Source organism: Panthera pardus, unplaced genomic scaffold, assembly GCF_024362965.1.
Source record: "Panthera pardus isolate Hobbes unplaced genomic scaffold, ASM2436296v1 HiC_scaffold_25, whole genome shotgun sequence".
Classification (NCBI taxonomy): Eukaryota; Metazoa; Chordata; class Mammalia; order Carnivora; family Felidae; genus Panthera; species Panthera pardus.
Window position 1 is genome coordinate 61896153 of NW_026526821.1, and position 26336 is coordinate 61922488.

The 26336-nt window shown below is 56.5% G+C and overlaps 2 protein-coding genes across 10 annotated transcripts in view; both read left to right on the top strand.

The window, feature by feature from the left end:
- The window catches only part of FAM178B (family with sequence similarity 178 member B), a 114196-nt gene extending 103708 nt beyond the window's left edge, over positions 1-10488 (top strand). For 2 of the 7 annotated variants that reach the window (XR_002083195.2, XR_002083221.2), the window contains 3 exons: positions 7641-7718; positions 8255-8659; positions 8757-10110. Coding sequence is in view for 5 of the 7 variants with exons in the window: in XM_019460730.2 (XP_019316275.2) it covers positions 7641-7718; positions 8255-8512 (336 nt within the window). In the remaining 2 variants the exon portion in view is untranslated. The other 5 variants (XM_053890620.1, XM_019460939.2, XM_053890621.1 and 2 more) reach the window with 4 other exon arrangements.
- Positions 10489-13655: 3167 nt separating this feature from the next.
- Positions 13656-25132, top strand: SEMA4C (semaphorin 4C). 3 transcript variants are annotated; one of them, XM_053890623.1, is made up of 15 exons: positions 13656-15052; positions 17581-17726; positions 19184-19332; positions 19710-19772; positions 19946-20044; positions 20147-20243; positions 20366-20482; positions 20588-20739; positions 20823-20998; positions 21316-21460; positions 21552-21774; positions 21909-22021; positions 22938-23095; positions 23185-23255; positions 23381-25132. In XM_053890623.1, the coding sequence occupies exons 2-15, from the start codon at positions 17618-17620 to the stop codon at positions 24208-24210; spliced, it is 2502 nt and encodes an 833-aa protein (XP_053746598.1). In that variant the 5' UTR covers positions 13656-15052; positions 17581-17617; the 3' UTR covers positions 24211-25132. The 3 variants fall into 3 exon arrangements, with proteins under 3 accessions (XP_053746598.1, XP_019316909.1, XP_053746597.1); XM_019461364.2 differs by lacking the exon at positions 13656-15052 and adding an exon at positions 15192-15536 and having other exon boundaries at positions 17578-17726; XM_053890622.1 differs by lacking the exon at positions 13656-15052 and adding an exon at positions 15192-15536.
- Positions 25133-26336: the final 1204 nt, after the last annotated feature.

Sequence of the window (26336 nt, forward strand, 5' to 3'; positions counted from 1 at the left end):
CTTATTCCTCCCACCAGCAGACACAGGAATGGGTCAGATGCTCTGAGATAACCTCCCTGCAGCAGATCCACAGGAATTAAAAGCCCCTAGTCTTCCTGCTTTTGTCCCAACTCCATCTCTTTCCTACCCCAACTCCACTGTGCCAGGGCCTCCCGTGTCCCTCCTTATCCTCAGTACCGGGAGCAGGGGCCAAGGCTGCTCAGGGTCCAGTTTGGGATAAAGCTTAAAAGAGAATCCCTCTATCTGTCTTGGGTTTAGGGTCTTGAGTCTCTGGGTCTTGAGTCTCTGACCCTGGGCAGAGAGAAGTATGAGTATTTTCTCTGAGCAGCCAGAAGTCCAGTTAAGGGGCCCGTCTTCTGAGGAATCTGAGCAGATGGGCACATGCTGGGCCTCTAGGATCCTTCAGCAGTCTCCGTGGACACTGCCTGCCCATCCATCCAGCTGGGACCTGAGAGCAACTTTCCAGGCAGTGGCTATTCCCCACAGCTGAGCCAGAAGTCCGGTTCCTAGCCAAACTCTGCCAGCCTGTCTCCTGTCACCCTCAGTTGGCCTCATCTTTGCTCCACGTTTGGGCTCCACCCACCCCCGTGCCTACACCGGCACCTCCATTTACAGAACCAACTGTCTGGCCTTGTAAGCCCAGAGGGTAAGTGTGGCAGGAGCCCTGCCTTTTGCTTCTGCTCTCGGGCCTCTCAGCTCTGTGCCTTCAGAGACCCTTGACAGCAAAGAGACCTTGTGGCACTGTCTCATTTCCTAATTAACAGTCATGCATCCTTGTCATTTCCTTCTTGCTAGGACTTATGACCCATGACCTGTCCTGGTCAGACTCTCTTCCAAACTCAGCTTTCCGTTGAGCACAGTCCTCTGCTTGCTGCTTTAGTGCCGGCCCCAAGCCGAGGTCAGGGAGTAACCTTGGAGCAGTAGCAGCATGAGCAAGGGGAATATGTCATGTGCTTTGCTTGTGGGCACAGGGAAGAAATAGCATCCTAGAGGTGATGGCAGGTGCTATACTCCAGGACCTGTCCCGATGGGGCTCACCTAGAAAAATGCATCCCCTCTCATCTTGTGTTCTAGTGGACATACCAGCTGGACAAGGTTTGGCTCTCTCACCAGGCTAAGGCTCTTGGCCTGGGGCCTGCAAGTGGCCCTACCTCAGGATTAGTCATTACTAATTATTGTTGTTGTTATTTGCCCATCCTGTGGTAAGGTACCTGGACCATGCCCTTGGGGCTCAAGCTTGGGCCCTGCTCCCTGTCTGGGGGTACAGCCTCGTCTTCTCCCTGTCCTTCCACTATCAGGCCCTTAGGCCCCTGCTGTGCAGTGCAAAGGGAGCCTGTTCTTTCTGAAAGGAGGTGTCTTCAGTGTTAAGTCCCCTTTATGGAAAACACACATAGAGCTTGTTCAGCCTTAGGGAGAGAGTACAGACATCTGCTTCAGACCTAACCCTTACTGGAGATGGTTATGCAGTCGGGGGACCTCTCCAAGCTCAGCTTCCACATCTGCTCAAAATGAGAACCATCAGGCCTCTCCGGGAGCCCTGCTGGGTCAGGGCACTGTGAAGTGGTGCTGTAGGTTTCAATTTAATTTCAAAAAGAAAAAAAGAAAAGAGAATTGGTGGAGACCCAGCTCTAGCCTTGGGTCTGAATTGTGCCATGGCAGACCAGTGCTGCTTCAGTCTTTCCCAGACTAGCTTAGTTCTAGACCTTCATCATGTGTGGGTGCATCTGTCTCCAGCCGAGCAAAAGCCGTGAGTGGACCCACGTGTGGCAATGATGGGACCTGTGCAGAATTCTCCCCCTGGGGTCCATCATCAGGCCCTCTGGACAGAGCTGAGAGCAGCCTAGGCAGGTTGTGGTTGAATGCAGGTCCTGTGAGCATAGAGAGGAGATAGCAAAGGAGGCTACTCTGGGCTCCTGGCATCCCAGGCAGGGAGCTGGTACCTGTAGGCATTCAGGGCCAGCTTCCTGAGCAGGAGCCCCCTTGGCCCTAGCAGCCAGGCAGGGGAGGCCATGTCCTTTGGGTCAGTCTTGGTTTTCCTCAGCAGGTGTTCCTGAGTCGGCCTTTGTTCCCCACCGCCCCAACCCCAGCACCCCAGGCAGCTGCCCCAGAGCCTGGCTGGACCTGCTCCCACAGGATGCCCACCCGGCCTGGCAGCCCCCAGAGGGCTTGGTTTGGAGACTTGCCTAGGGTAAGCCTGGATCTTTGGTCATGACTGGAGGTGGAAGAAACCGTAATGTTCTGGCCAGAGCGAGTGGCTTCCTGGGAGATCCTCTGCCTCCTTTCTGCCCATTTTTTGTGTAAATAACCCAGGCCACAGCCTGCTCCTTGGCATTAGCTGGAGGGGAATTTTCTAAAGGATGAAATTCCTGGGAAATGTTCACCCTTTTTTCCTTTTGTCTTGTGACGAAAGTGCTACAAATGGAGACTTGGCTGGTGGTTCCCCGGGGTCAAAACTAGCTGGACCAGATAAAGGAGAATTTGGCCTTCCCCTCCTCCTGGGAGGGTGACAGGCCCTATCCCTCATCCTTGTCCTCCTTCCCCAGGGGGAGGGCAGGGCCCGCCTTCAGGCTCTAGAGCCAGGAAGGAGGCATACTGCACAGCACAAAACTTCCCAGAAAAGTTGGCCCGCCTGACTCTGGAGAGAGACCCAGAAAATGAAAGCTAAAGGCCTCACTGGCAGGGGACAGTCTTGTCTTGTCCACATTGGGTTCAGGCACGTCCCACTCCTTACCCTCAGACTCTGCCTTTCCCCAACTTGCTGACTGAGGTTTCCCTAGGCTCCATTTTCCATAGGGACTTCCCAGCCTCCACTGACACCCAGTGGGGGAGGAGCTGTGCCACCTGAGCTGGTGAGGGCCCATTCTTCAGACCACATCCTGAAGGCTGGAGAAGCATAGCACCTCCCACCCCCACCCCAAGGAGTGTCTCTGCACTGCCCTTTAACCCTGAAGCCACACTGACTTCTACCCCCTCCAGACACACACACACACACACACACACACACACACACACACACACACACTAAGGGACTTGGAAGTGCCTCAGGCTGAGGAAAGGGCCACCTTGCGTTTCCAGCTGTGGAGGAAATGGGAGAAGGCAGGGGGCCTTGGCGTCTCCCTGTACCAGCCCAGCTGCTGCATGGCCCAGGCCCAACTTCCCTTCCCTGTGTCTTGAAAGGGAAGACAGCCCCATGTCTCCGTGGTGCCAGCCAGGACAGGAACAGGCTTGCTAAGTTCAGGAGCTGGCCACGGTGTGACTGGAGCAGGAAACATAACTCCCACACCTGGCTGTTTACTCTGTGTCCTCCAGAGAATGGCCTGCCCTCCCCACCTCTGCTGGTGCCCAGGGCCTGCCTCTCAGAGGAAGGAGGCTCAGGTGCAGCCCCCTCCTAGCCAGAGCCCCAGTTTCTGCTAATGTCTGCTCCTGGAACCTTCACAAAACGGAGCAAGGGAGAAGAGTCTGGGAAGGGTGGGGTTCAGAAGAAGCTATGCATGCTCTCAGTGCCACCTTTTTTCCTTTTCCCTTTTTCTAGATGAGCTCTTTTTGTCTCTTACCTCTCCTCAATGCCGGGGTCACGGCGGAGGTGGGGGGGGTGTCTCAGGAAAGGGAGAGGACCAGATGGGCTGGATGCTTCCCATGCAGTATGAAACCTTTCTTTCCCAAAAGTACAACTATAAAAACTACTGTCTTTGTGGTGATTTCTGTGCACCCGTTGAATCACCTCCCCTTACGTTGGATCAAAGTCTTCCTTGAAGGGCCTCCCCTCAAGGGATCACCCCTAAGTGTAAGGAAGATATGCACTCAGCCCTCCTTGCAGCTAGTGGGCAAGGTTTTCTTCCTGATTTGGGAAATCAGCTTATAAAATGTGGTAAACAGGGTCCTATCTTCAGGACTACCATTTCCTTCTTGTTATTCGCCACCCCCCCCCCCCAAACACACATTCAGAATAGTTTTCCTGGGATTTTCCCTCTAGATTCAATTATGGGAATCAGCCTAAGAATCAAGTTGTGAAACCCACACACACTTAGTCCCAAGCAGTTTTTTTCTCTCAGTAAATCCCCCACAGCACAGACTTTCCTCCAGGGCATTCCTCAGATGCTGGACCCACCCTCACCCCGCCTCCCTCCCAGAAGATAGATTCTTTGGGGGGGGGGGGGCGGTGGGGGTGGATGAGGGGGAGCAAGATTGCCTGAAACCTCCAGGGACAGAGACTGGCCTCTGTACCAATTCCAGAGTGGCTCCAAGATCCCTTTTAGCCCAGGGCTTTGTACACAGCACAGGGGCCTCTGAAATGCAAAGATCACTCAGATAGGCGTCTTTCCCGGCCTTCCTCTGACCAACCCATGGCTCTGTGGCCCTTGGATATTTTCTTGGCAACTCCTACCACCTCTCACTAGCAGCTTGTTCAGTGCCCTCTCAAAGAGGGGCCCCCGTGCTAAGAGCACTGCTCTTTTTCAGGGTCATGTCTTTCTCCCTTGCCCCCACACCTACCCTAAATCCAATAGGCTCAATCAATAATAACTGGTATTGTCTTCTTTAAAATTAATTTTTAAAAACTTTAATTGTATTTGGGTTATCCGAATAAAGCACCCACATTGTAGAAAAATAACCCTAGAAAAGAAAAGATAAAGGGTGTCCTATGTGAGAAGTAAGGGAGATGATTCATTTTCAGAAATACCAAATAAAAGCTGTGCTGTCTGGTTAACAGTAGGTTTACAACCTATTGGAAATATGTACGAACCCCCCCCCCTCCCCCCGGCTGCCGCCAACCCTCCAACAATGGAGTCTCAAACCCTTAGACACTTTCAGGTTATTCCCCTCTCCATTTTGCAGGCTTATTTTCACGGGCTTTGCAATGAACATGCTCCAGGGAACAAAGAGAAGAGGGACTGAAAGTCTCTGCATCACCTCAAGGAACATACATTTGTTCCAATCAGACTACTTTGTGCCTTACACGAGCATAGGTGACATCCGGGTAAGGCTGTAACCTCTGTAGTACTCAGCCAATGAGCAACCAGGGGAGGGACTTGCACGCTAGGAGATGAATTGTCTGCTGTAACTGCCCCGAGTGTGCCTGTCCATCAAACACTTGCTCTTGCAAGAACGTTGATTAAAGCCTCACTTCACTGTGCTCCAAGTCTCCACATTCCTCTCTTCCTCTTTTGATTGGGTTGGTGGACTTATTTCTCACATCCTATAATCCTGTCAGAGAGAGCCACATTTTCACTCTAGTGAATCCCATCAAAACTGATTCTGGTGCCTCCTTCCCTGGTGGGGTTGGGGGCCATCTGTTCCCACAACCCAACCTCTCTGCTCAAGAGCCTCGAATGGCCTCCACTGCTCACTGTCTAGGCTGTCTGGGGCCAGCCCTGTCCTCAGGATGTTCCCTCCATCCCCCCTGTTGCAGCCCAGCCAGCCACCTGATGGTCAGTCCCCCAATGTGCCCTGCTTCTGTTTCTTGCATCAGCCCTAGGATCTGTCTGGTGTTGTAATCTTAGCCCAGCCACCACCCTTAACAGGGCCATCTTCACCTCAGATCCTGCTGTTCCTTTGAGGCCTGGCCTAGCTTAGTCACTTCCTCCCTGAAGCCTTCTGAGCTGCATATCACCCCCTCCCCCACCAAAAAAACCTAGAAGGACACTTTCTCCTTTTGGTCCATGGGGAAGCTAAGATTTAGTATTTGTTGACCAAATGATTGCCTTCCTGGAGTATCTTTTTCTTTTCTTTTCTTTTTAATGTTTTTTATTTTTGAGAGGGGGGGGGAGGGGCAGAGAGAGAGGGAGATACAGAATGGAAAGCAGACTCCAGGCTCAGAGGTATCAGCACAGAGGTCAACGCAGGGCTTGAGCCCACAGACCAGGAGATCATAACCTGAACCGAAGTCAGATGCTTAACCAACTGAGCCACCCGGGTGCCTCTGAAGTATCTTTTTCTAATGTCTAAGTGTTTGTGGCTGTGTCTTAGTCAAGGCACAGTGTCTGGCATACAGACTTGTGCCTGCTTTATGGGGGCAGTGGGGGCGGCCTGAGCTTTTTGCGAGGACTGAGGCGTTAGGGTTCTGAATGTTCTGAATGCTGTGGACCTTCTTAAGGCCAGGACAGGCTGGGGAAGGGGAGCTTGGGGGAAGGAGCAGCTTGCCAGCGAGCCAGCTCACTGACACGCCAGCCCAGCTGGGGGATTCGGGTACGGGCAGCTGCAGGACCTGACAGGAGCAGCTGGCTCAGAAACTGGATCTTGCCAAACCTGGGGCAGCACTGCCCGGAAGGCACACCGGCGCTCCCCTTGGCTTTCCCCACTGCGTCTTCTCCCTGCCTGCGGGGTGTGGTGTCGCCCAACCTCGCCAGACCGTGGGGTCACACCACCTGTGGGCCTCAGCTGTCACGCTGAAGAGCAGGCTGGGTCCAGGGTGGGGGTAGGTGGCTTCCCTTCTCAGGATTTTGCAGAGTAGTATTTGAGTTCAACAAGACGATACTCCATAGTATCAGGTCTGGTGCCCTCAAAAGTGGTTCTGGCTTCTGCCCTAAGGAGGCTACTGGGTCTGTGCAGAGTGGCCACTGCTGTTTCTGGGGCATCTCCAGATACTCTAAGAGAGGAGGACGGTATAGGCAGAGAAAGTGGGGGCACAGGGGAGGCTTGGGCTGGTTCTAAGCTCTAGCCCTGTTATCACCATGCTTAAACCCTGCTGGCTGTCTCTGGAGCTCGCCTCTCCCATCCCAGCTCAGCCTCAGAGCTAGTTATCGGCCACGGTCACAACGGTGGGGTTGTTTCCTGCCACCCTCCCTATCTTAGACATAGGAGTCTAAAGGGGACAAGGCAACAGGCACCTCTGAGTGGAGGAGGGGAGTGCCCACAGAGAGGAGTTCAGAGCACCAGGAGCAGGCTGTGTTTCAGGTCAGAAGCCACACCTGTCTTTGAGGGTCCTCCCTACACCTCACTTGGTCTGCACAGCAGATGAACATCCCATAAGTGAATGGGCAGCGACAGAGTCCAGGGGCATCCAGTAATCAAACCATTCCCTGATCTGATGGAATTGGCCTTTGTTCTGTTTGCACATCCCGCCTCCCAAGTGTCCAGGGGGCAAGAGCAAGGATATGAGTTGGAGGATAAAGTGTGCAGATGCTAAACCAAAGCTGTCTCCCATTTGCCTCTCTTCTCTTCATTTGCCTCTTCAGGTCGACATGGTTTGACTGTCCAGACAGGGTTCCACGTCTGTCTGTGCAAGTGGTGTCCTGCCGAGGGACAGGCTGGACACCCAGGGGCCATGTCCTCACATAGAAATAGTGGCATCTGGCATGGGTGGGTGCCTCAGGGAACAGAGCAGGACCACAGATACCAGGCAGAGGTCAGAGTGGACAGGTCCCTAGCATGCTGGGCTCCCGGGACAGGGCTGCGTGACCTTATGGGTTTCTAGATGGCAGAGATTAGATTTCTCCTTTTTCTGAATGAAGGGAGGATAGTCATTCATCAGAGGAAGAGTTCTGAGTGAGTGGGTCTATAGCCCTCCTTAGAGACACCTCCTTGGAAACTGTCGGTGGAAGCCCAGTGGTGGGCTGAGTCCCTGTCCTCGGCCGCTGGGCCTGAGAACAAGGAGTCTGGAGGGGACGGAGTTAGGGAAGCCTGTCTCTCTCTGTTCTTCCCAGGTCTGCTACCTGTGCCACAGCCTTCTGACACTGGCCGGGGTGGTGGTCAGCTGCCAGGACATTACTCCAGACCAGTGGGTGAGTTATCCAAGAGGCTAAGGTGGAGGCCAGCCCACTGTCAGGAGCTGCAAAGAGTGGGAGGCTGAGAAAGAAGTGGGTCTAGGGGAGCCAGGTTCCTTCCTTCTCCCAGTGTCCCATGAGGCATTGCTAATGGATACTGACCCGAGCCCCCAGCAGCTGCCCTATTCCTCTCCTCCCTTTCCTACCCTACTTCTGGGCAGTCATTCAGATTTGTCCCTCTTGGAGTGTCTAGGTGGCTCAGTCAGTTGGGCATCTGGCTCTTGATATCTGCTCAGGTCATGATCTCATGGTCATGATATCAAGCCCCGCATCAGGCTCCTCGCTGAGCATGGAAGCCTGCTTAGGATTCTTTTTCTCTCTCTGCCCCTCCCTCTACTCTCTCTTCCTCTCAAAAATAAGTAAATAAACATAAAACATATATTAAAAAAAAAAATCTATCCCTCCCTTTCTCTGACTTCATTCTCCCTCCTTCCCTACTACGGATGGGCCTGGCCCATGCCACACCCTCCCCCATGAACACCCCACCCCTGCAGGGAGAGCTGCAGCTGCTGTGCATGCAGTTGGACCGCCACATCAACACCCATATCCGGGAGAGCCCCCACGCCATGCACCGGACCAGACTCAAGGACCTGGCGGCCCAGACCTACGTCCGCTGGCAGGAACTCCTGGCTCACTGCCAACCCCAGGTGGTGCCCCCTCAAGCCCCCCGCTTAGGAGGGGAAGGAAGTGGTCAGGTGGGCTGCCCAGAGCCAGCAGCATGCCAACCCCCACTGCAACTCCTGAGCTCCTGACTGGCAGATGGGTGGAGAAGGCAGCATGGGGTGTGGAGCTGCCTTGGAGGACCTTCATCTTTCTTATCAAGAATCAAATGCCCTGGGGCGCCTGGGTGGCTCAGTCGGTTTAGCAGTTAAGCATGGGGACTCTTGATTTCAGCTCAGGTCAGATCTCCTTGGTTCTGAGCCCTGAGGCAGACTCTGAGCTGACATTGAGGAGGAGCCTGCTTGTTAAGCATGGGGACTCTTGATTTCGGCTCAGGTCAGATCTCCTTGGTTCTGAGCCCTGAGGCAGACTCTGAGCTGACATTGAGGAGGAGCCTGCTTGGGGTTCTCTCTCCCCGCCCTCTCTCTCTGCCATTCCCCACTTGTGTGTGTGTGTGTGTGTGTGTGTACTCTTTCTCTCAAAAGAAATAAATAAACTTTAAAAAAAAAAAAAGGATCAAATGCCCAGTGTGGGGGTATAGTGAGGGAGAAACAGAGAGCCCAATTCCTGGCCAAATGCAAAGAAAAACTTCACCCTAAAGAGGGTAGAGCCTGGGCCAGGAGTAGCAGTGAGCAGGGCCAGGAAGGGGCACCAGAGGACCCAACTGTCTACCCTCTTCCCACTTGTTCTGCAGGCCTGAGGCTGGCCTCCTACTCTGCTGAAAGGGACCCTCTCAGTCTGCCCTGGTCTCTCCAATTTCTGTAGCAACAACCTCCACACCCCTGATTTTCTCAAGTTCTCTAGGTAATAATAGTCATAGGTACTACTTACTGAACTAAGACTCTTTTCTCTATGAATCCAGATAACCCCATGAGACAGGTATTGTTATGATCCCATTTTACAGATGAGCAAGCTAACCAGAGTCACTGAGAGGTTAAATAGCTTGCCCCATCACACAGGCAGCAGGCAGCGTGTAAATGTCAGAACCAAGGCACAGATCCAGCCTGACTCCTGAGCCTGCAGACTTAAGCACAGCCCAACCCCTGCTCTGGCAGCCTCTCTTCTGGCCTCTGTCCCTCTGACAGGCAGCACCGGCTGGCTCAGGAACTCTTCCCTCCCTTAGCCCCCAGCCCTTGATGGAGACAGGCTGGGTCTGGTGAGAATCTCTCCACCCATCCTCCCAATGCTCCTGGGCTCCCAACTTGCCTGTGCTCTGACTTCTCTGTTTGTCCTTCCTCCTGTAACCTCTGACTTGGGTCTGACACATTGGCCACAGGCTGTGGCTTGGGTCTCAGATTTCACAAGTCTCTGAGAAAGCTGGAGAGCAAACCTCACCCTCAATCCCCAAGGAACTGGATCACACTAGTCTCTGGTGGGGAAAAGCATGTTTGTCATGAAAAGAAGAAGTGATTCGTGGCCTGGCAAAGTCAAGAGGCCGGCCCCACTTTCCTTTCACACTGCCCTGGGCCTTCGAGCCAGGAGTAGAGGGAACCCAGACAGAGCACTCATGTGCTGTGGTCAAGTGGCCTGTTGACCTGCCGTGTTCTCCCCTGGACTGGGAGCCACAGGACTTTTGTAGTTCAGCATGTGACACGAGGAGCCTGCAGTGAATGTTGCTGCTGAAGAATCGGAGCAGCAAGACGGTGGGCACCACCTGGGCCAGGGCCATCACACTCTGTTTTTCTCCTTGCCACAGGCCCAGTACTTCAGCCCCTGGAAAGACTAAAGGAGCAGGGCAGGGCCGGCCCTAGGCTCTTGGCTCTGGCAGGAAGCGAACAGGGCTCAGGGAACAGGAGGAAGCTAAGAACAACAGAGGCGAGAGGAGGACCAGTGTGGTGAAGCAAGAGCCTGCCTCCACACAGCCCCTGACCCCCACCAGGCAACGGATATGGCCTCTGCCTGCCTGGCCCACCCCTCCGCTCTCCTTCCCTCCCAGCCATCTCCTATGCCCCAAGGCCTTTGTCTCCACACTCCGGTTTCCCAGGGCCTCCTGGGCCCTCCCACCCTCCTTCCTCTCTCCGTCACTAATGTGAGCTTTCTTTGTGCACACTAAAGTCTTATTTCAGCATCGGTGGTTTAAAAGATTTCCTTCAATCCCTATCCTGAGGGCTCTTGCCCAGTGTCCAGTTTCCTGACATCTCTGATTTGCTGTGCTGAGTTCCCACCTCGGACAGTCATGTGACTGGGTCTTCCTAGGCCCCGCCCCCTGCCCCAGAGGGCTGTTTGTAAATCTTGAGGGAGGAGCAGTTATTCCTATGGCCCCAAGAGCTGTCAGAAACCCAGGGAGCAGGGATGGGTAACATTTTTTGGACCCAGTCTGGGACTACCCCACCCCCACCCTGCTGGGGAGGATACACAGAGTGAAATGGTGGGTCAAGGTTGTAATTACTCTTAATTCAGTTTATTGTTGAGTTCTGGAATCAACTCCCCAGACTTAGAAGTCGGGGTGGGGGGCTAGCGGGGGGTGGGGGGGTTGGTGGCAGAGCCAAAAGACAGTTCTGGATACTGCTATTGCTTTCCCTCAGCTTTACCCAAGATCAGTTTTGTGGGCCTTGATTGTTAGTGAAGTGCTGGCTGTCTTTGACCTGCCCCCCCTTGAGAAGTAAGTGGGCCCTGTGCCCCGCCCCCACTGCCGAGAAGGCCCTGGGTATCCCCATTCTCTGTCTCAGGCTCCTCCTGACTCTCGGTTGGAAGGGGGTGTTGCAAGGGCCATCCATGAAAGGTGGAAGTAGTAGAGCATGGCCTGTGCCCACGCCTCAGCTCAACCCGAGTGTCTGCCGGTGGAGCTTCACCATGGCTGGTGCTTACGACTTTCTCTGTTTATGTGCCCCTTTCCTTTGATCTTTCATGCCACAGGGGTCAGGGTAAGTCAGGCTAACCAGGAGAGAGACTCCCCTCAAAATAAAGCACCTTCAGGCCAAGTGGCTTAATTTGCAGACCTAAAGGGTAGCCCATCACTTCCTGGGCCTGTTTTAGACATGGCTGCCTCCCTTGCTGGGTGCCCAGAATGCTGGGAGCTGGGGGCATCTATAATTCAGAGGGCAGAGTTCTGGGTCATCTCCCTGCCATGTTCCCTTTGCCAGGTGAGAGGTGGAAGAAGTCCTTGGCCAGGGTGACTTGGATGCCCAGGGTGACTCGACTGAGAGTTCTGGTTTCTGTTCCTGGCTGCATCACAGGCCCTCCTGGCCGGAGCACCACTGAGGCCCCAGCGGCATCAGGTAGGCCTGAGATCCTCTGATAAAAGAGCAAAGGCTCTGGTGAGCCAACCTCCTTCACCTCCCTCAGGGCTGCCCCTGCTTCTGACACTGCACATCCTGACAGTTAATCCTCAGCTCTTCAGTTTGCTCTGGAAACCTGGAAATCACCTTTGAAATTTCCCCTCTTTGTTCTCACTGCCAAGGGCAGAGAGGGAGTAGAGAGGCCCGAGAGGCTGAACAGGGGAGTTTCCAGTTCTTGAAGCCACCTCTATGTGGCTATGAGAAAAAGATGGTGCTGTCCATCAGCATAGACATCTGGAGCCCTTCTCCCCAATCCTGATTCTTGTGCACTGACCCCTCCTCCCCTGCTCCCCAAACACACTCATCCCCAAGAGGGAAATAGATACCAAGGAGAAAGGAGGTGTTGGTGAGTACTCAGTTCCTCCAGAGACCTAGCTGTAACCTGAGCAGAGGGGTGCACTTCGAGATCACCCAAGGGCGTCTGATATTCCCTGGGACATGTAACAGGCCCTCTCTGGAACTGGCTGGGAGCTGACCACATCTTCTCAAACGGGCCCGGGACCAGTTAGAGACTCAATCTCCTCTAGGCCACGAATTCCACAGTGGTGCTGGCAACTTCACTGCTTGCCCTTTCCAGATCTCTAAGCCCCTGGGAAAAGGCTGAGGGATATCCTGATTGAAGCCACTGGAAAAGCAGCATCCGGGGCTGTGATGACGGATGTTTTCCTGCTTCCTCTTGGTGATGGTGGCAGGGAGGGGCTGGGAAGGGAAAGGCTTCCCAGGTGGACAGCTTTGATAACTCTCCTTTAGGAGGAAGTAGAAAGAGGAAGTCCTTTTCCTATGTCCCCACTCACCTCAGTCCCCAAGCCCTCAGAAAGATCCCCAAAGGGTAGCTCACCCAGGCTTTCTCATTTCCCCTTCTGTGGGATGACAACAGTTCCTGCATCCATTGGAACTTGGCAAGGCAGTGCTGACTGAAGAACCCCAGGGTGAACCCTGGGCTCCATTCCCCCGTCCAAAAACTGCCTCATGAGAGCTAGGGGTAAAGAACCCAAATGAGGGACACCATGGCACATGACCAACATGTGGAGGAAAAAGAGGGGGCTTGCTGTTCAGATAAGACTCCTGGGCCCGGGGCGCCTGGGTGGTTCAGTCAGTTAAGCGCCTGACTTTAGATCAAGCCATGATCTCACAGTTCATGGGTTCAAGCCCCAGGTTGGACTCTGTGCTGGCAGTGCAGAGCCTGCTTGGGATTCTCTCCCCCCCCCCCGCCTCCCTCCCTTGCTTGTGCTCTCTCAAAATAAATAAAAATAAAACTTAAAAAAAAAAAAAAAGCTTCCAGGGCCCATCTGTAGGGACTGGCCTGCGCTGAGCTGCCAGTGGATCCTTAGAGAACCTCAGAAGGCATTTAGCATATCTGTGCCTTTCCTTGACTTGGCCACAAGCAGGTGAGCAGGAGGGTCTGTCAAGGCCAAGGCCTGAAGGGTGGGTGGGTTCCTTAAAAAGAATATGCCAGACAGGCCCTAAGGAGACAGGATAGGTACGGGAGCCTTTTCTTTCTCTTTTTTTTTTTTTTTAGTGTATTTTTTTTCTTAATTTAAAACCCAGGAATCCTCATTTTTGACCAGTTGTGCTTTTATTAATAAGTATGAATCATGAGCAAGTAGTCATGCAGGAAACTTTATCCTCTGCCCACCCACCCACAGAAAAGGCTAGTGCTGGAAATGAACAGAACACAGCAGGAAATGAGTGAAGGTAGAAGAGGGGAGCGGGGGAGCTGCAGCTTTATCTTTGAGGAGCATTTGGGAGGGAAGGGCTCCCAGAGTCTGTTAGCAGGAACAGAAAAGCCTGCCATAAGGCACAGAAGACTGTCCCTGCCAGTGAAACCAAACCACCTTTTGAAACTTTCCACTGGGGCCATTTTGCAGGTGGAGCCAGGAGCTCAAGTCTCTGCCTGGTGGGGGTGGGAGTGGAGGTGAGGAAAAACAGCAGGGAATACACTGGGGCTTAAAAGTTGTCTGGATACACTCTGACTTGGTGGAAATACAGAATTGGGAATCCCGAGACCTGATTTGACATTCTGACCTTGCTAATTATCAACGTGACTTTAAGCAGGTTGCTTAACCCTTCTAAGACTCCTTTTATCTATACAATCGGAGAAACAATACCTACCTTTTAAAGAGTGGCCATGAGGATGATGTGAGGAAATGTATGTGAAGGCAGATTGCAAAGTCTAAAGCACAGAACAAATGTAAGGTGTATTTGCATATCAGTTTACTTCCACTTACAAATAGACCCAGGGTCTAACCTGGATGAGTCCTACACACCTTCCTCCCTGCCAGCTGAAGCACAGCGCCTTCCCTGCCCACCCCATGCTAATTGTTAACTGGCTTGCCCTCTATCTTCAGCCATCTCCAAGATCACAGCTTTTTTTCTGGTGGAAAGGAGCTGTGAAATGTGGCTTTGGCCAGTGCGGGAGAAGGGGCCTTTATGTGTACCAGCAAAGACCCGATTGTTACTGAATCCAAACTGGGCTGCTTTTCCCAATTATCTCCACTACTCTTCTGGTCTCCACTTTCAGATGCCAAGTTTTAACTCAGAACAAAAGCTCCTGTCGGGACTGATTTATAATCCAGATCTGCTGACGGGGCCCTAGTGTTCCTCCCCTCCAGGACTGCACCCGCTTAAAGTTACCACCAGAGCCTCGGGGCTCCAGACTCTACCTCTGTCATTTGCCCTTAGCCAAGAGGAGGCATCTGTGTCTGGGTGCCGGTGGGCCGGCCTCCCTGGAGTTTGTCCACCTGCCCAGCTCCGAGAACCAGCTGGCAAGGTCCACCCCAGCACCGAGGCCAGAGCTACAAGTGACTTCTAGGAGCCAGTGTGGGCAGAGGCAGGCTGTTCTAAAGGTGGTGGTTGGTTCTCCAGCGCGGCTCCCCTCAGCCGCTTTCATCTGAAAACCAGGGCTCATGTCACTTGTTATTCAGTCACCCAGTGGCATCAGAAGGAGTCATTTCTTGGGGGTAGGCTCTGTGCAACAGGAGTGGAGGGTTGTCTTCACCGGGAGCTGGGTAAGGGTGCTGCTGCCCCTCTGTGTGGAGCATGAAAAACAAGGGGCAGACTCGCGGGAGATGAGTGGGTCATCCTGGCTGGTAAGACCCGTTCCAGTCTGACTGGGGGGCCAGTGGGCGTTGGGGCCAAGAAACGAAGTAGAACTGGGGGGCAAAAGAGAGACCACTTAGGTCCGCCCCGAAGAGGAGCCTCGGTTTCTCCTGCACCCCTCCCTCGGATACTCGCTGCGAGGTGGCTTGCTCGCGTTCGTTCCTGCAACTGCAGCGTGGGGAGCCCCTCAACCCCATTCCTGACTCCGGCCGCCCAGTCCGCAGTTGGCCTTAGGGGACACTTCAGAAAGACCGGGTGAGTCCGATCCCCCTAAGGCAATGCCCGGAGTCCCTCCCCCGCCCCACCTCCCGGCGCGGTGGCGCAGTCCGCGACTTCGAGGCGCTGGGCGGCAGGGCGCGGGGAGGGTCGGGGGTCGGAGCCCGCGGGCGGGGAGGTGGGAGACCGGCGGGTCGCGGCGGGTCTCAGCCCCCTCCGGGGCAGGCCTTAGCGTCCCGCCCCCGGTCTCCGCTCGACCCCCTCCCACCCCGCCTGACGTCAGGGGGGAGGGGGCGGAGAGCGGCGGCAGCTCTGGAGAAAGAGCCGGCGCCCGGCGCGGTGGCGCGGGGAGCCCGAGCCCAGGGGCGCCGAGCCGAACCGGGACCGAGGGGCGGTGGCAGAGGGGACAGCGGAGGAGGGCGGGCGGGCGCGCGCAGGCGGGCGGTGGCGCGCGGGTAGGGGCGGACCGTGATCCAAGCCCAACGCGAGGGCGGCGCCCAGGGATTCAAGCCGCGAAGAAGAGGTGAGTGAGGCCAGGGTAGCGCGGGGCGGGAGCGCCAGGGCTCCGGGGCCGCCGCTTTGTCCCCCGACTCGGTCAGGGGCTGCCGCACGCGCGAGGGACTGAGTCTGGGGGCGCAGGGAGGGGTAGCAGCGGGGACAGCTGTCCGTCCGAGATCCTTCCTGCGCCCCCCGCGGGCTGCCAGGCGGGGGCTCGGGAGCCGGGCGAGCAGTGCCCGCAGCCATAGCGTCCGGAGGCGCAGACTGGTCAGGGGGAGCGGGGCTGATGGGACCGGGGGTCCCCCTTGCTGTCAGGTCGGCAGCCAGGATCCTCTCCAGGCCCCCGAGCTGCCCCCTGCTCCCCCACCCCCGACGGAAAGTTTGGGGCGGGCTTGGACTGAGGCCGATGTTGTGGGATCGGATTTCCCTGCCGCGGCCCCCCGCCCGCCCGCCTGCTCAGGCTGAGGAGGCGGGTTGTCCTGGAAAGCCAAGCTCCCGACCCGAGCCGGGCCGCACAGTCCCCGGCAGGAGCGCTCACCCTGCAGCCGCGGAAGCCCTGTTCGTGCCACCCGTGGTCCGGGTGGGCGAGTGTGGGGGGCGCACCGCCTGGGCCCCGCGCTCCTCCAGCCCCCACCCAGCCGTGCCCCTGCTTCCCCGCCCTGGGAAGAGCTGGGGGTGGGGGAACCAGTGTGCTGGCCGATTCTCCGAGCGCGCCGCGGGGTCTGGCCCTCGCCTAGGGTGAGGGGCAGAGGGAAGGCTGGGGGTGTGTTGGGGGGACGGAGGAGGGAGGGGTGAACGTATCCCCAGCCCCCCGCCCTTCCAGTGCTGGGATACTGGGCCGACAGGGGGCGTCCGCAGGCCGGGCTCGCCACGCTCCCAGCGCCGCCGCTTTGTTTGCGTTCAAATCCCGGGAGCTGGGGGAGGGGAGAATCGGGGGGGGGGGGGGGGCGGTGATGGTGATCAAGGACGAGGTCTTGGCGGGTACCCTTTGTTTTGGGGTGAGCAGGTCCCCAGATTCTGTGTCTCTGTACCTGGCACTGGAGGGCTAGGGCAGTAGAAATTAATCCAGATGGCTTGCCCAGGCTGGGGTCCCGGGGGCGCAATCCCTGAGTTGGGAAGGTTTGTCAGATCCTGGGGGAGCGCAGCAGGCGCCTGTCCTGCACCGGGCGTCCCCCGCGGTCGAAGAGGAACCCCTCTCGCGCTCCCCACCCACCCCTCGTCTCCCCCCGCCCCCGCCTGAGAGCGTCGTGGGGAGATCCCTGATTAGACTGGAGCCGGCTCTGTTGTCCCGCCACCTCTCAGCCCGAGGGTTAGTGTTTCTTAGGAGGCTGTGCGAGGAACAGGATGAGGCCCGGGTCATTTCCACGCCCATCCCACCCACTTCCTGCCTCCCTTCTTGGGCAACAAAGGGGCCTCGGGAAGCTGGGCCCCTTCGGCTCCCGGCCCCACTTCGGCCGTGCTGATGTGGAACCGGTGTTTGGGGCTCTGCCTGGCTATTGTCTGCGCTGGGGGAGGGGAGAGGCTGGGGCCAGGACCCTCTCACGCCTGCTGCATTAAGTCTCCCTCCTTGGGGGGCTTCTGCCACCGCCCACCCACCGTATGCCCCTTCACCCTGCCAAGGGGTTTGCGTGCCAGAAGTACATCTTGGGGCTGGCTGGAGCCCTAGTGGGGGCAGGTCCTGCTTCCAGAGGTTATTTTAAGAAATCCTCAAATCTGTCAGGCCTGAGTGTGGGGGAGGGGGGCCCCCTTTTTATTTTCTCAAACAACTTCCTGTTGAGAGGGAGTGGGTGAGAGCCTGGGGGCTAGAGAAGGCTTCTTGGAGTGTCCATTCCTCCAGCTGATTCAGCTCCTCTCCTCCCCTCTGGGGGACCCCAGCTCCTTCCAAACCTGTGGGGGCTGGACCCAGGTGTGGGAGGGGACTAGGTCTTTGCTCCGAGGACTGGGCAAGTGGGGAATCCAGGGGCCTCCTGGGAAAGCCTGTCACTGCCTCCCCGGCATGGGCTTGTGTGGGCCCCCTTCCGGTCTGTTTTCTCTGGCTATGATTCTGACCCTTTCTTTTCCCCCAGCAGGGCAGCTGGCCTGGAGCTTAGAGCCGGGGCGTTTGCCATGGCCCCACACTGGGCTGTCTGGCTGCTGGCAGTGGGGCTGTGGGGCCTGGGCATTGGGGCTGAGGTGTGGTGGAACCTGGTGCCCCGGAAGACGGTATCTTCTGGGGGTGAGTGCCTAAAGTCCTCAGGAGGAAGGCCAGGAGGGACTACTCGGGGGAGAAGAGCAATTGCTTCTAGATCATGCCAGCTTTATTCTGTTATTGGGCTCAAAACCCACCAATGTATCAGACACAGCTTTCTAAGAAATGTGAGTGAGTGACCCCAGGGACCCAGAACTGGGAGTCCTGGGATATCTCTCCTTCAGACAGGACCTGTCTGGTCCTGTTATGCAAGAAGAGAGACCATTCTCTATCACTCTTCCATGCTTTACTTCTGGAACTAGCGCTTACACTGAGAGCCCACAGAGACAAAACTGAGCCAGGACAGGCATAAAGCAAAGAGTGTCACCCCCTTCCCCAAAGTCTTTCTAGCTCTCTGCCCCCAGGAGCCCCCTTATCAACCCTAATAGACCCCCTCTGCTGCCCTGACACTTGTGCCCTCTGGTGGCCCTGGATGTGTTTATGCATGTGCTCATGGGGGGACAGCAGACTTGACAGTCCTTTGAGCACACACACCTGTAGTAAGAGATGATGTCAGGTGTTTGTATCATCACTGTGCTCTGGGGACCTGGGATGAGCTCACCTCCCACAGGCTCCACTCGGGTGCTAATGAAGCCCTCCCTTGCCAGCCTGTGTCTGGCTCAAAAGACTAAGACTGGTTTAGGGGGACCCTGAGGACAGGTCAGCAGCTATTTTGGGGGTTGATGTAGGAATCCTGTGACTATATTAATATTGTAGTACTTTGCATGGTGAATGACAACGAGGCTTCCCAGCCCCAAGGCTTCAGTTTCTGTCTGTGGTCCCCAGCTTCTGGTTTCCCTTGACCACCCTGGCTTGACCTCCTAGCCCCAACTAAGTCTTCCTGTCATCCCTGTTTGTCCCAGCAGCCAGTTGCTCTCTTTTTTCTGGCAGCCTGGATTTAGGTCCTGCTGGAGTGAAGAGTTTCCAAAGGCAAGGAGTGATTACAACTTCTGTACCTACTGCTCTACTGGATTAGGGGCCAGGGCCTGGCCAGACCCTGATGTGGGTAGCAGGCAGTGAAAAAGGAAGCAGTAGCAGAGGAAGCTGGGAGAGGGAAGAGCCCAGCTCAGCAGCCAGAGGTGCTGCTGACCCTGAGAGTAAGGGCCATCAGTCTGATGGCTTCCTCTGGCCGGAAGCTGTGGCTGAGATATCTTTCCTTCCTCCTTACCAGCCCAGATTTGCCTCCTCCCAGGCTGGGAAAGGCCAGGGAGGCTTGGGTGGAGCTGTTAGAGCCAAAAGGCTATTAAAGAAGGCCCTTTATTGCCAGTCAGGGTGCTTGGCTGGCATCTACTTGTGGGGTGCTGGCTGCAGTGTGGGAACAGGGGTGATTGGGCCCAGGAGACCACCGTAGAGAGGAAGGCTAATTCTGGGGGGAGGGGGATGCCTGGAGCTCCAGGAAGGCCTTCCCATTCACCACCCTGCTCACTACCCCCTTGTCCCTGCAGAGCTGGCCACAGTAGTGCGGCGGTTCTCCCAAACGGGCATCCAGGACTTCCTGACATTGACCCTGACTGAGCAGACAGGACTTCTGTATGTGGGGGCCCGGGAGGCCCTGTTTGCCTTCAGCGTGGAGGCGCTGGAGCTGCAAGGAGCGGTGAGAGGCGGGGGGTGGGGTGGGGGGCGGAATGGGGGTGGTTGGGAGCGGGAGGCACACAGGAGTGATGAGAGTGGCAGGGCCCAAAGGGGGGCTTTGCTTGATCAAGCTGTCCCCTCAACCGTGCTGCCCCTATGCTGTTCTCCCCTGTGGAAATCTTGCTCAGTGTCCAGGTCCACCCTCCTGGCAGAGTGGGCATGCTGCTTTCCCCCACCTACAGCTTTGGGACGGGTTGGGGCTTCTGTCCTCTTCTTCTGTCCCAAAGAATGGGGTCTGTGTGTCCTCACTTGGTGTCCCCATGTGGCTGCCACAGGCCATGCTTGTGGTACATGCTCAGTGTGTACCTGGGATGTTGATGTGCCCCCTCCTCTTCCTAGATCTCGTGGGAGGCACCAGCTGAGAAGAAGGCCGAGTGTATCCAGAAAGGGAAGAGTAACCAGGTGAGTGCTCAGGATACCACCAGGAAAGCCAGAGCCCCTGATACCGGCCAGGCCTCGCAGTGCATGCTGACTACCCCACCCCCACCCTCTCCCTTGGTCCCAGACCCATTCTTGGTTTTTGTGTGCCAAGTGCCAGGTCCTCATACTTTAACTGGGTGCTTTTCTCTCCCCAGACGGAGTGTTTCAACTTTATCCGCTTCCTGCAGCCCTACAACACATCCCATCTGTACGTCTGTGGTACCTACGCCTTCCAGCCCAAATGCACCTACATCGTGAGTGCTGTTTTCTCCTTTCAGTCCCCTTCCTTGCCCTTCTCTGGACTCCCTCCCGGGCACTTCTGCATCTCCTCCTCCTCGTCTCTTCCCTACCCCTAGGACATGCTTACCTTCACTTTGGAGCGTGGAGAGTTTGAGGATGGGAAGGGGAAATGTCCCTATGACCCAGCCAAGGGCCACACTGGCCTCCTTGTGGGTGAGTGGCTGTCCCCGCTGCAGGCTGGGGAGTCCCCCAGAACTTGTTCTCGCTTTGGGGCTGTGTGTCCCGAATGTGTCTTCACGTCACTTCTGGTCTACCTGATCATGTGTCTCCCATAGATGGCGAGCTGTACTCGGCCACGCTCAACAACTTCCTAGGTACAGAGCCTGTTATCCTGCGCAACATGGGGCCTCACCACTCCATGAAGACAGAATACCTGGCTTTCTGGCTCAATGGTGAGCCTGGAGGAACTGGCGTGCGGACAGGGGGAGCCATGGGTGGGGGGCCCTGCAAGGGTCCCAGGACCCCCTCCCCTGCTAACCCTTCTCTCTTTCCTGTAGAACCTCATTTTGTAGGCTCTGCCTACATACCAGAGAGTGTGGGCAGCTTCACAGGGGACGACGACAAGGTCTACTTCTTCTTCAGTGAGCGGGCAGTGGAGTATGATTGCTATGCGGAACAGGTGGTGGCTCGGGTAGCCCGAGTCTGCAAGGTACGGAGTCCTGCAGTGGCGAGCCCTGGGAGCCCTGCCGGCTTGGCAGGACTGACTGGCAGTGTCCCTTTGCCATCTGCCAGGGCGACATGGGGGGTGCACGGACCCTGCAGAGGAAGTGGACCACGTTCCTGAAGGCGAGGCTGGTGTGCTCTGCCCCCGACTGGCAGCTCTACTTCAACCAACTGCAGGCACTGCACACCCTGCAGGATGCCTCTTGGCACAACACCACCTTCTTTGGGGTTTTTCGTGCACGATGGTGAGTTGGCCAGGAATCCTTAGGGGTGGGAGGAAGGGATCTGTGGGTTAGGGATGGTTGATGAGTACAGTCTTCTGGGTGAAGTCCAAGTGGTCAGTTGACCGGAAGCCAAGGAAGATGTTGGGCATCTGCCCCTTTTCAAAGCCTCCCTGGGGGAGATGCACAGTGCCCTGCCCCCAGTGGTATATTAAAGCTGGCAACAACATTGCACACGCCCACGACTGCTTTGTGCTGGTCCCTGTCTTCCCGGTACTTGCCATGAGCTGGAGTAAAGTGGGCACCACGCCTGACTCGGGGTCCCTCCCTTGTCCTCACAGGGGCGATGTGGACCTGTCAGCAGTCTGCGAGTACCAGTTGGAAGAGATCCAGAGGGTATTTGAGGGTCCCTACAAGGAGTACCGTGAGCAAGCCCAGAAGTGGGGCCGCTATACTGACCCAGTACCCAGCCCACGGCCAGGCTCGGTGAGTCCTCCAGAGCAGGGATGGGCTCCTGCCCTCAGCCGCAGTACCATTCCCACATGCTGACAGCTCTCCCCCCTTCACTCCTCCCCAGTGCATCAACAACTGGCACCGACGCCATGGCTATACCAGTTCTCTAGAGCTGCCTGATAACACCCTCAACTTCATCAAGAAGCACCCACTGATGGAGGAGCAAGTAGGGCCTCGGTGGGGCCGGCCCTTGCTTGTGAAGAAGGACACCAACTTCACCCACCTGGTGGCTGACCGGGTTACAGGACTTGATGGAGCCACCTATACAGTGCTGTTCATTGGCACAGGTAGGCACGTGGCTATGTGGGCATGGCTACTGGAGGCTGGAAGAAGGCCTGTGTGTCTGGGGCAAGGAGATCTGGAGATGCCCCAGGGGCCCTGTGTCCTTTCATTTACGCCTGTCCTCCCTCAACCCCCACAGGAGACGGCTGGCTGCTTAAGGCTGTGAGCCTGGGGCCCTGGGTCCACCTGATCGAGGAGCTACAGGTGTTTGACCAGGAGCCTGTGGAAAGCTTGGTCCTATCCCGGAGCAAGGTAGTAATCAGGCCCCACCCACCTGTCCCTACACCTTCCCTAGTCCTTTGCTTGGCCAGTACAGGGGTGGGGAGGCACTCGAGCACACCTCACTTAGCTTGGGCAAGTTCCAGGAAACGAGTGCTCACGGAATCTGTGCTCCGCTGGCGTTATATATAGCCAGGTCCCCACGGGGCTGTGTTCCCAGCATTGGGCCTTGGCAGCTGCTCTCCACGCTTCCTTCGGACCCCTTGAGGTTGTGTACAGCCTCTTCTCTGATGGTGCCACTGTTGGTCGGGCCTCTTGGACTGCATTTGTTATGATGCGCTCATGATGCTTTCCTACTGGCTGCCAGTTGTCCTCCAGTCCCAACCCGTTCACCATTTCCCCAAAGTGCTACCCTCCCCTTCTGGTCTGTTTGTGACACCCCTGAACTTTCATGTGCTTGCCTTTGACCAACTATCGTGGCTCAAATTGTTCTCCAGAACATGGAATAATGGCAGAAAGAAAGTCTGTAGTTGAAGAAACACACAGATTGGCAGTCACCATTCAAAGAGAGGAAAACACCTTATGCTATGCTCGTGCTATTGTGAAGGCTGACGGGCCTAGCGGAAAACACACTTCCTGAACTATTTATACTGTACTGGAGTGTGTGTGTGTGCGTGTGTGTGTGCGTGTGTGTGATTATATTCCTCAGCCTCGTGGTTCTGCTGTTCCTATCTAAGAAGGTCACATCTATAAGGTGCTTAGGATTGTGTATGGCTTGTAATAAGCCCGCTGCGTGTTCTCTGGTCCTTCGATTTCTCTCCTCAGACTTCAGCACTGCCCTCTTCCTGCTTTGGCTCCTTTTGCCCCTTTGCTCTCATGTAGCAGTCCAAGCTGCCCCTGGGCCATGTCCTGGCCTGGCTGACTGTCCTGTGCCTCGCTTCTCTTGCAGAAGCTTCTCTTTGCAGGCTCCCGCTCTCAGCTGGTTCAGCTGCCCCTGGCTGACTGCATGAAGTACCGCTCTTGCGCAGACTGCGTCCTCGCTCGGGACCCCTACTGTGCCTGGAGTGTCAACACCAGCCGCTGTGTGACCGTGGGTGGCCACTCTGGGTGAGTGGGTCTCTGCACATGCTAGGACCAGGGATGAAGGGCAGGGTGGTTGGAGTCAGGATGCCCATAGACCCTGCTTCCCCCACCAGGTCCTTGCTGATCCAGCACGTGACAGTCTCAGACACCTCAGGCATTTGTAACCTTCGTGGCAATAAGAAAGGTGAGCTGTCTTTTCTGTCCCTCTCCCAGTAGGACGGGCCCTAGGCCAGAGCTGGAATGTCTGCATCTCCCCGTGGCCCTGAGTTTCCTGTGCTAACTCTGCTTTCTCTTTCTCTACTGCTGCAGTCAGGCTCACACCCAAAAACATCACCGTGGTGGCAGGCACAGACCTGGTGCTGCCCTGCCGCCTCTCTTCCAATTTGGCCCATGCCCGCTGGACCTTTGGGGGCCGGGACCTGCCTGCCGAACAGCCCGGCTCCTTCCTCTATGATGCCCGCCTACAGGCCCTGGTTGTGATGGCTGCCCAGCCCCGCCACGCCGGGGCCTACCACTGCTTTTCAGAGGAGCAGGGGGCGCGGCTGGCTGCTGAAGGCTACCTGGTGGCTGTGGTGGCGGGTCCATCGGTGACCCTGGAGGCCCGGGCACCCTTGGAAAACCTGGGGCTGGTGTGGCTGGCTGTGGTGGCCCTGGGGGCCGTGTGCCTGGTACTGCTGCTGCTTGTTTTGTCCCTGCGCCGGCGGCTGCGGGAGGAACTGGAGAAAGGTGCCAAGGCGGCGGAGAGGACCCTGGTGTACCCTCTGGAGCTGCCCAAGGAGCCTACCAGCCCCCCGTTCAGGCCTGGCCCTGAGGCCGATGAGAAACTCTGGGATCCTGTTGGCTACTACTACTCGGACGGCTCCCTCAAGATTGTGCCTGGACACGCTCGCTGCCAGCCCGGGGGCGGGCCCCCTTCTCCACCTCCAGGCATCCCCGGCCAGCCCCTGCCTTCTCCGACCCGGCTTCACCTGGGGGGCGGGCGGAACTCAAATGCCAATGGCTACGTCCGCTTACAGCTGGGAGGGGAGGACCGCGGCGGGCTTGGGCACCCGCTGCCAGAGCTCGCTGATGAACTGAGGCGCAAACTGCAGCAGCGCCAGCCGCTGCCGGACTCCAATCCTGAGGAGTCCTCGGTATGAGGGGCCCCCACCGCTTCACAGGGGCAGCGTGGGAGGTGCAGCTCCTACTTTTGCACAGGCATCAGCTACCTCAGGGACATGGCACGGGCACCTGCTCGGCCTGGGACAGACCCTGCCCAGCACCCGTCCGGCCATGAGGACCTGCTCTGCTCAGCACGGGCACTGCCACTTGGTGTGGCTCACCAGGGCACCAGCCTCGCAGAAGGCATCTTCCTCCTCTCTGTGAGGGGCTGTGAATCACGGACACATGGGACCCCAGCAGCCAAAACTTTTCAAGGCAGAAGTTGGAGATGTGGGTGTGTTTGTATCTATATGTACGTGTATGTGGGTGTGTGTGTGTGTGTCTGACATAGTCTTTCTGTTTCTGTGTGTGTGCCTGTATGTGTGTGTGTGATAGTCTTCCTTTTTCTGTCAAGTCTTCCCTTGGCCTGGGGGTCCTCCTGGTGAGTCATTGGAGCTATGAAGGGGAAGGGGTTGTATCACTTTGCCTCTCCTACCCCCACCTGTCCCAGTGTGGGGCAGCGATGTACATATGGGGGTGGGCTGGGCAGGGTGCTGTGCTCCTTTTGGGGGGTCCAGGGCTCTGGGGTGGGCCTGGTCCTGCTCCTAGGGCTGTGAATGTTTTCAGGGTGGGGGGAGGGAGATGGATTCTCCTGTGTGTTTGGGGCAAGGGTGGGAGGGGCCTCCCACTTGGCCCTGGGGTTCAGTGGTATTTTATACATGTCCTCCCTTATGGGGCTGGGAAAGGTTGTGTGGGGGGAGGGGGAGGGAGGAGAGAGGGTGGGCATGCTGTGGATATTGCATATCCTCTCCCAGCCCTAGGAGGAGGGCTCCTAACAGTGTAACTTATTGTGTCCCCGCGTATTTATTTGTTGTAAATATTTGAGTATTTTTATATTGACAAATAAAATCGAGAAAACAATGTTACTGTGGTAGGGATAAGACATTTGGGCTAAAACATTCTGGGCTGGACGAACCTCACCTCCCTATAGTTCTGGGTCAGCTGCCCCTAATATTGTCTCTACCCTCCTGCCTGTGCCCCTCTCCAGTCAGGGAATAGCCCAGGCGCCAGTGTTTTCCCACAGTGGTAGCTGTGAGGCTGGGAACCAGACCAGAGCCACAGCCTCTTCAAGCCAGCTTTGGCTTCTGGCCAAAGGGAGAAGTTAGGGCACTGGGAGGCAGGGAGAGTGGGGAGGGGCTTGGTTTCCCAGAACTCTGGGAAGGGGAAGTGGGAGTGAGGGGTAAAAGGAGGGGAACTTCTTAGAAAGAGCTTAAGGTTGTATGGACTGGCTTGTGTGAGGATGGGGCTCTGAACCAGCTTAGGGGAGGAAAGGCTACCTCCATCCTACCTATGCCCCAGGAATGTTAGTCCTGAACACTTCAGCTATGTGGAGCATGGAACTTCCCCACTACCACCCAGTGTGCACCAAGCCACTGTCCTATCTAAGTAGTGGTACAAGGAGGGCCCAGATACTTGTAAGGAAAACAAGCCCCAGCCTGGATTCTGTAATTCATGCCCACAGATAGAGACAGTTGAAAAGTCCTCCCCACACGTGACTGGTCTGGAGGGCCTGTGGTGGCTGAAATGGGCCGCTGCCCCGGGTGTCCTCAGCTGTAGGAAAGGGCTATGAATCTGGAGACTTCTGGGTACGCTAAGATTCCTGCATGGTCAATAAACCCATGCCCTGAGGATGTTGACATATGAAGACTGATTCAGTAAATTAGGTTCCCACTGTGGAATTGGGGGTTCGGTACAACCCAACGGCCCGTCCCTGGCCTCGGGGCTTACATGCTCCTAGTGGCAGGACAAGTGACCCCCTTCCTCCCACGGGGTCTTCCAAGAAATGGGCAGGAGGCACGTGAGGAAGGAGGAGGAAGCGAGGTCACTGGGCCTTGAGGGGGTGTGGAAAGAGAGAACGGAGACCTTGGGGCGCGACCGGCGACTCCTGCCCTGGAGAAACCGGTGGCACACAGAACCTGGAGGGCCAGGCTCTGACATGCTGCCGCACCCGCCCGCTGCGTCCCCGCAACCTACAAAGCCGGGGGCTCCGGCGCCATCCGCCAGGAGGTGGGGGCGGGGGGGGGGGGGTGGGCGAGGGAATCGTACGCTGCGGCCTCCGCACTCC

Bases quoted from the DNA above. Each gene is read 5' to 3' on its own strand.
- SEMA4C (XM_053890623.1), top strand. From the start codon at position 17,618: ATGGCCCCACACTGGGCTGTCTGGCTGCTGGCAGTGGGGCTGTGGGGC. The intron at 17,727-19,183 runs GTGAGTGCCTAA...TTGTCCCTGCAG, and splicing joins GAAGACGGTATCTTCTGGGG to AGCTGGCCACAGTAGTGCGG. The intron at 23,256-23,380 runs GTGAGCTGTCTT...CTACTGCTGCAG, and splicing joins CCTTCGTGGCAATAAGAAAG to TCAGGCTCACACCCAAAAAC.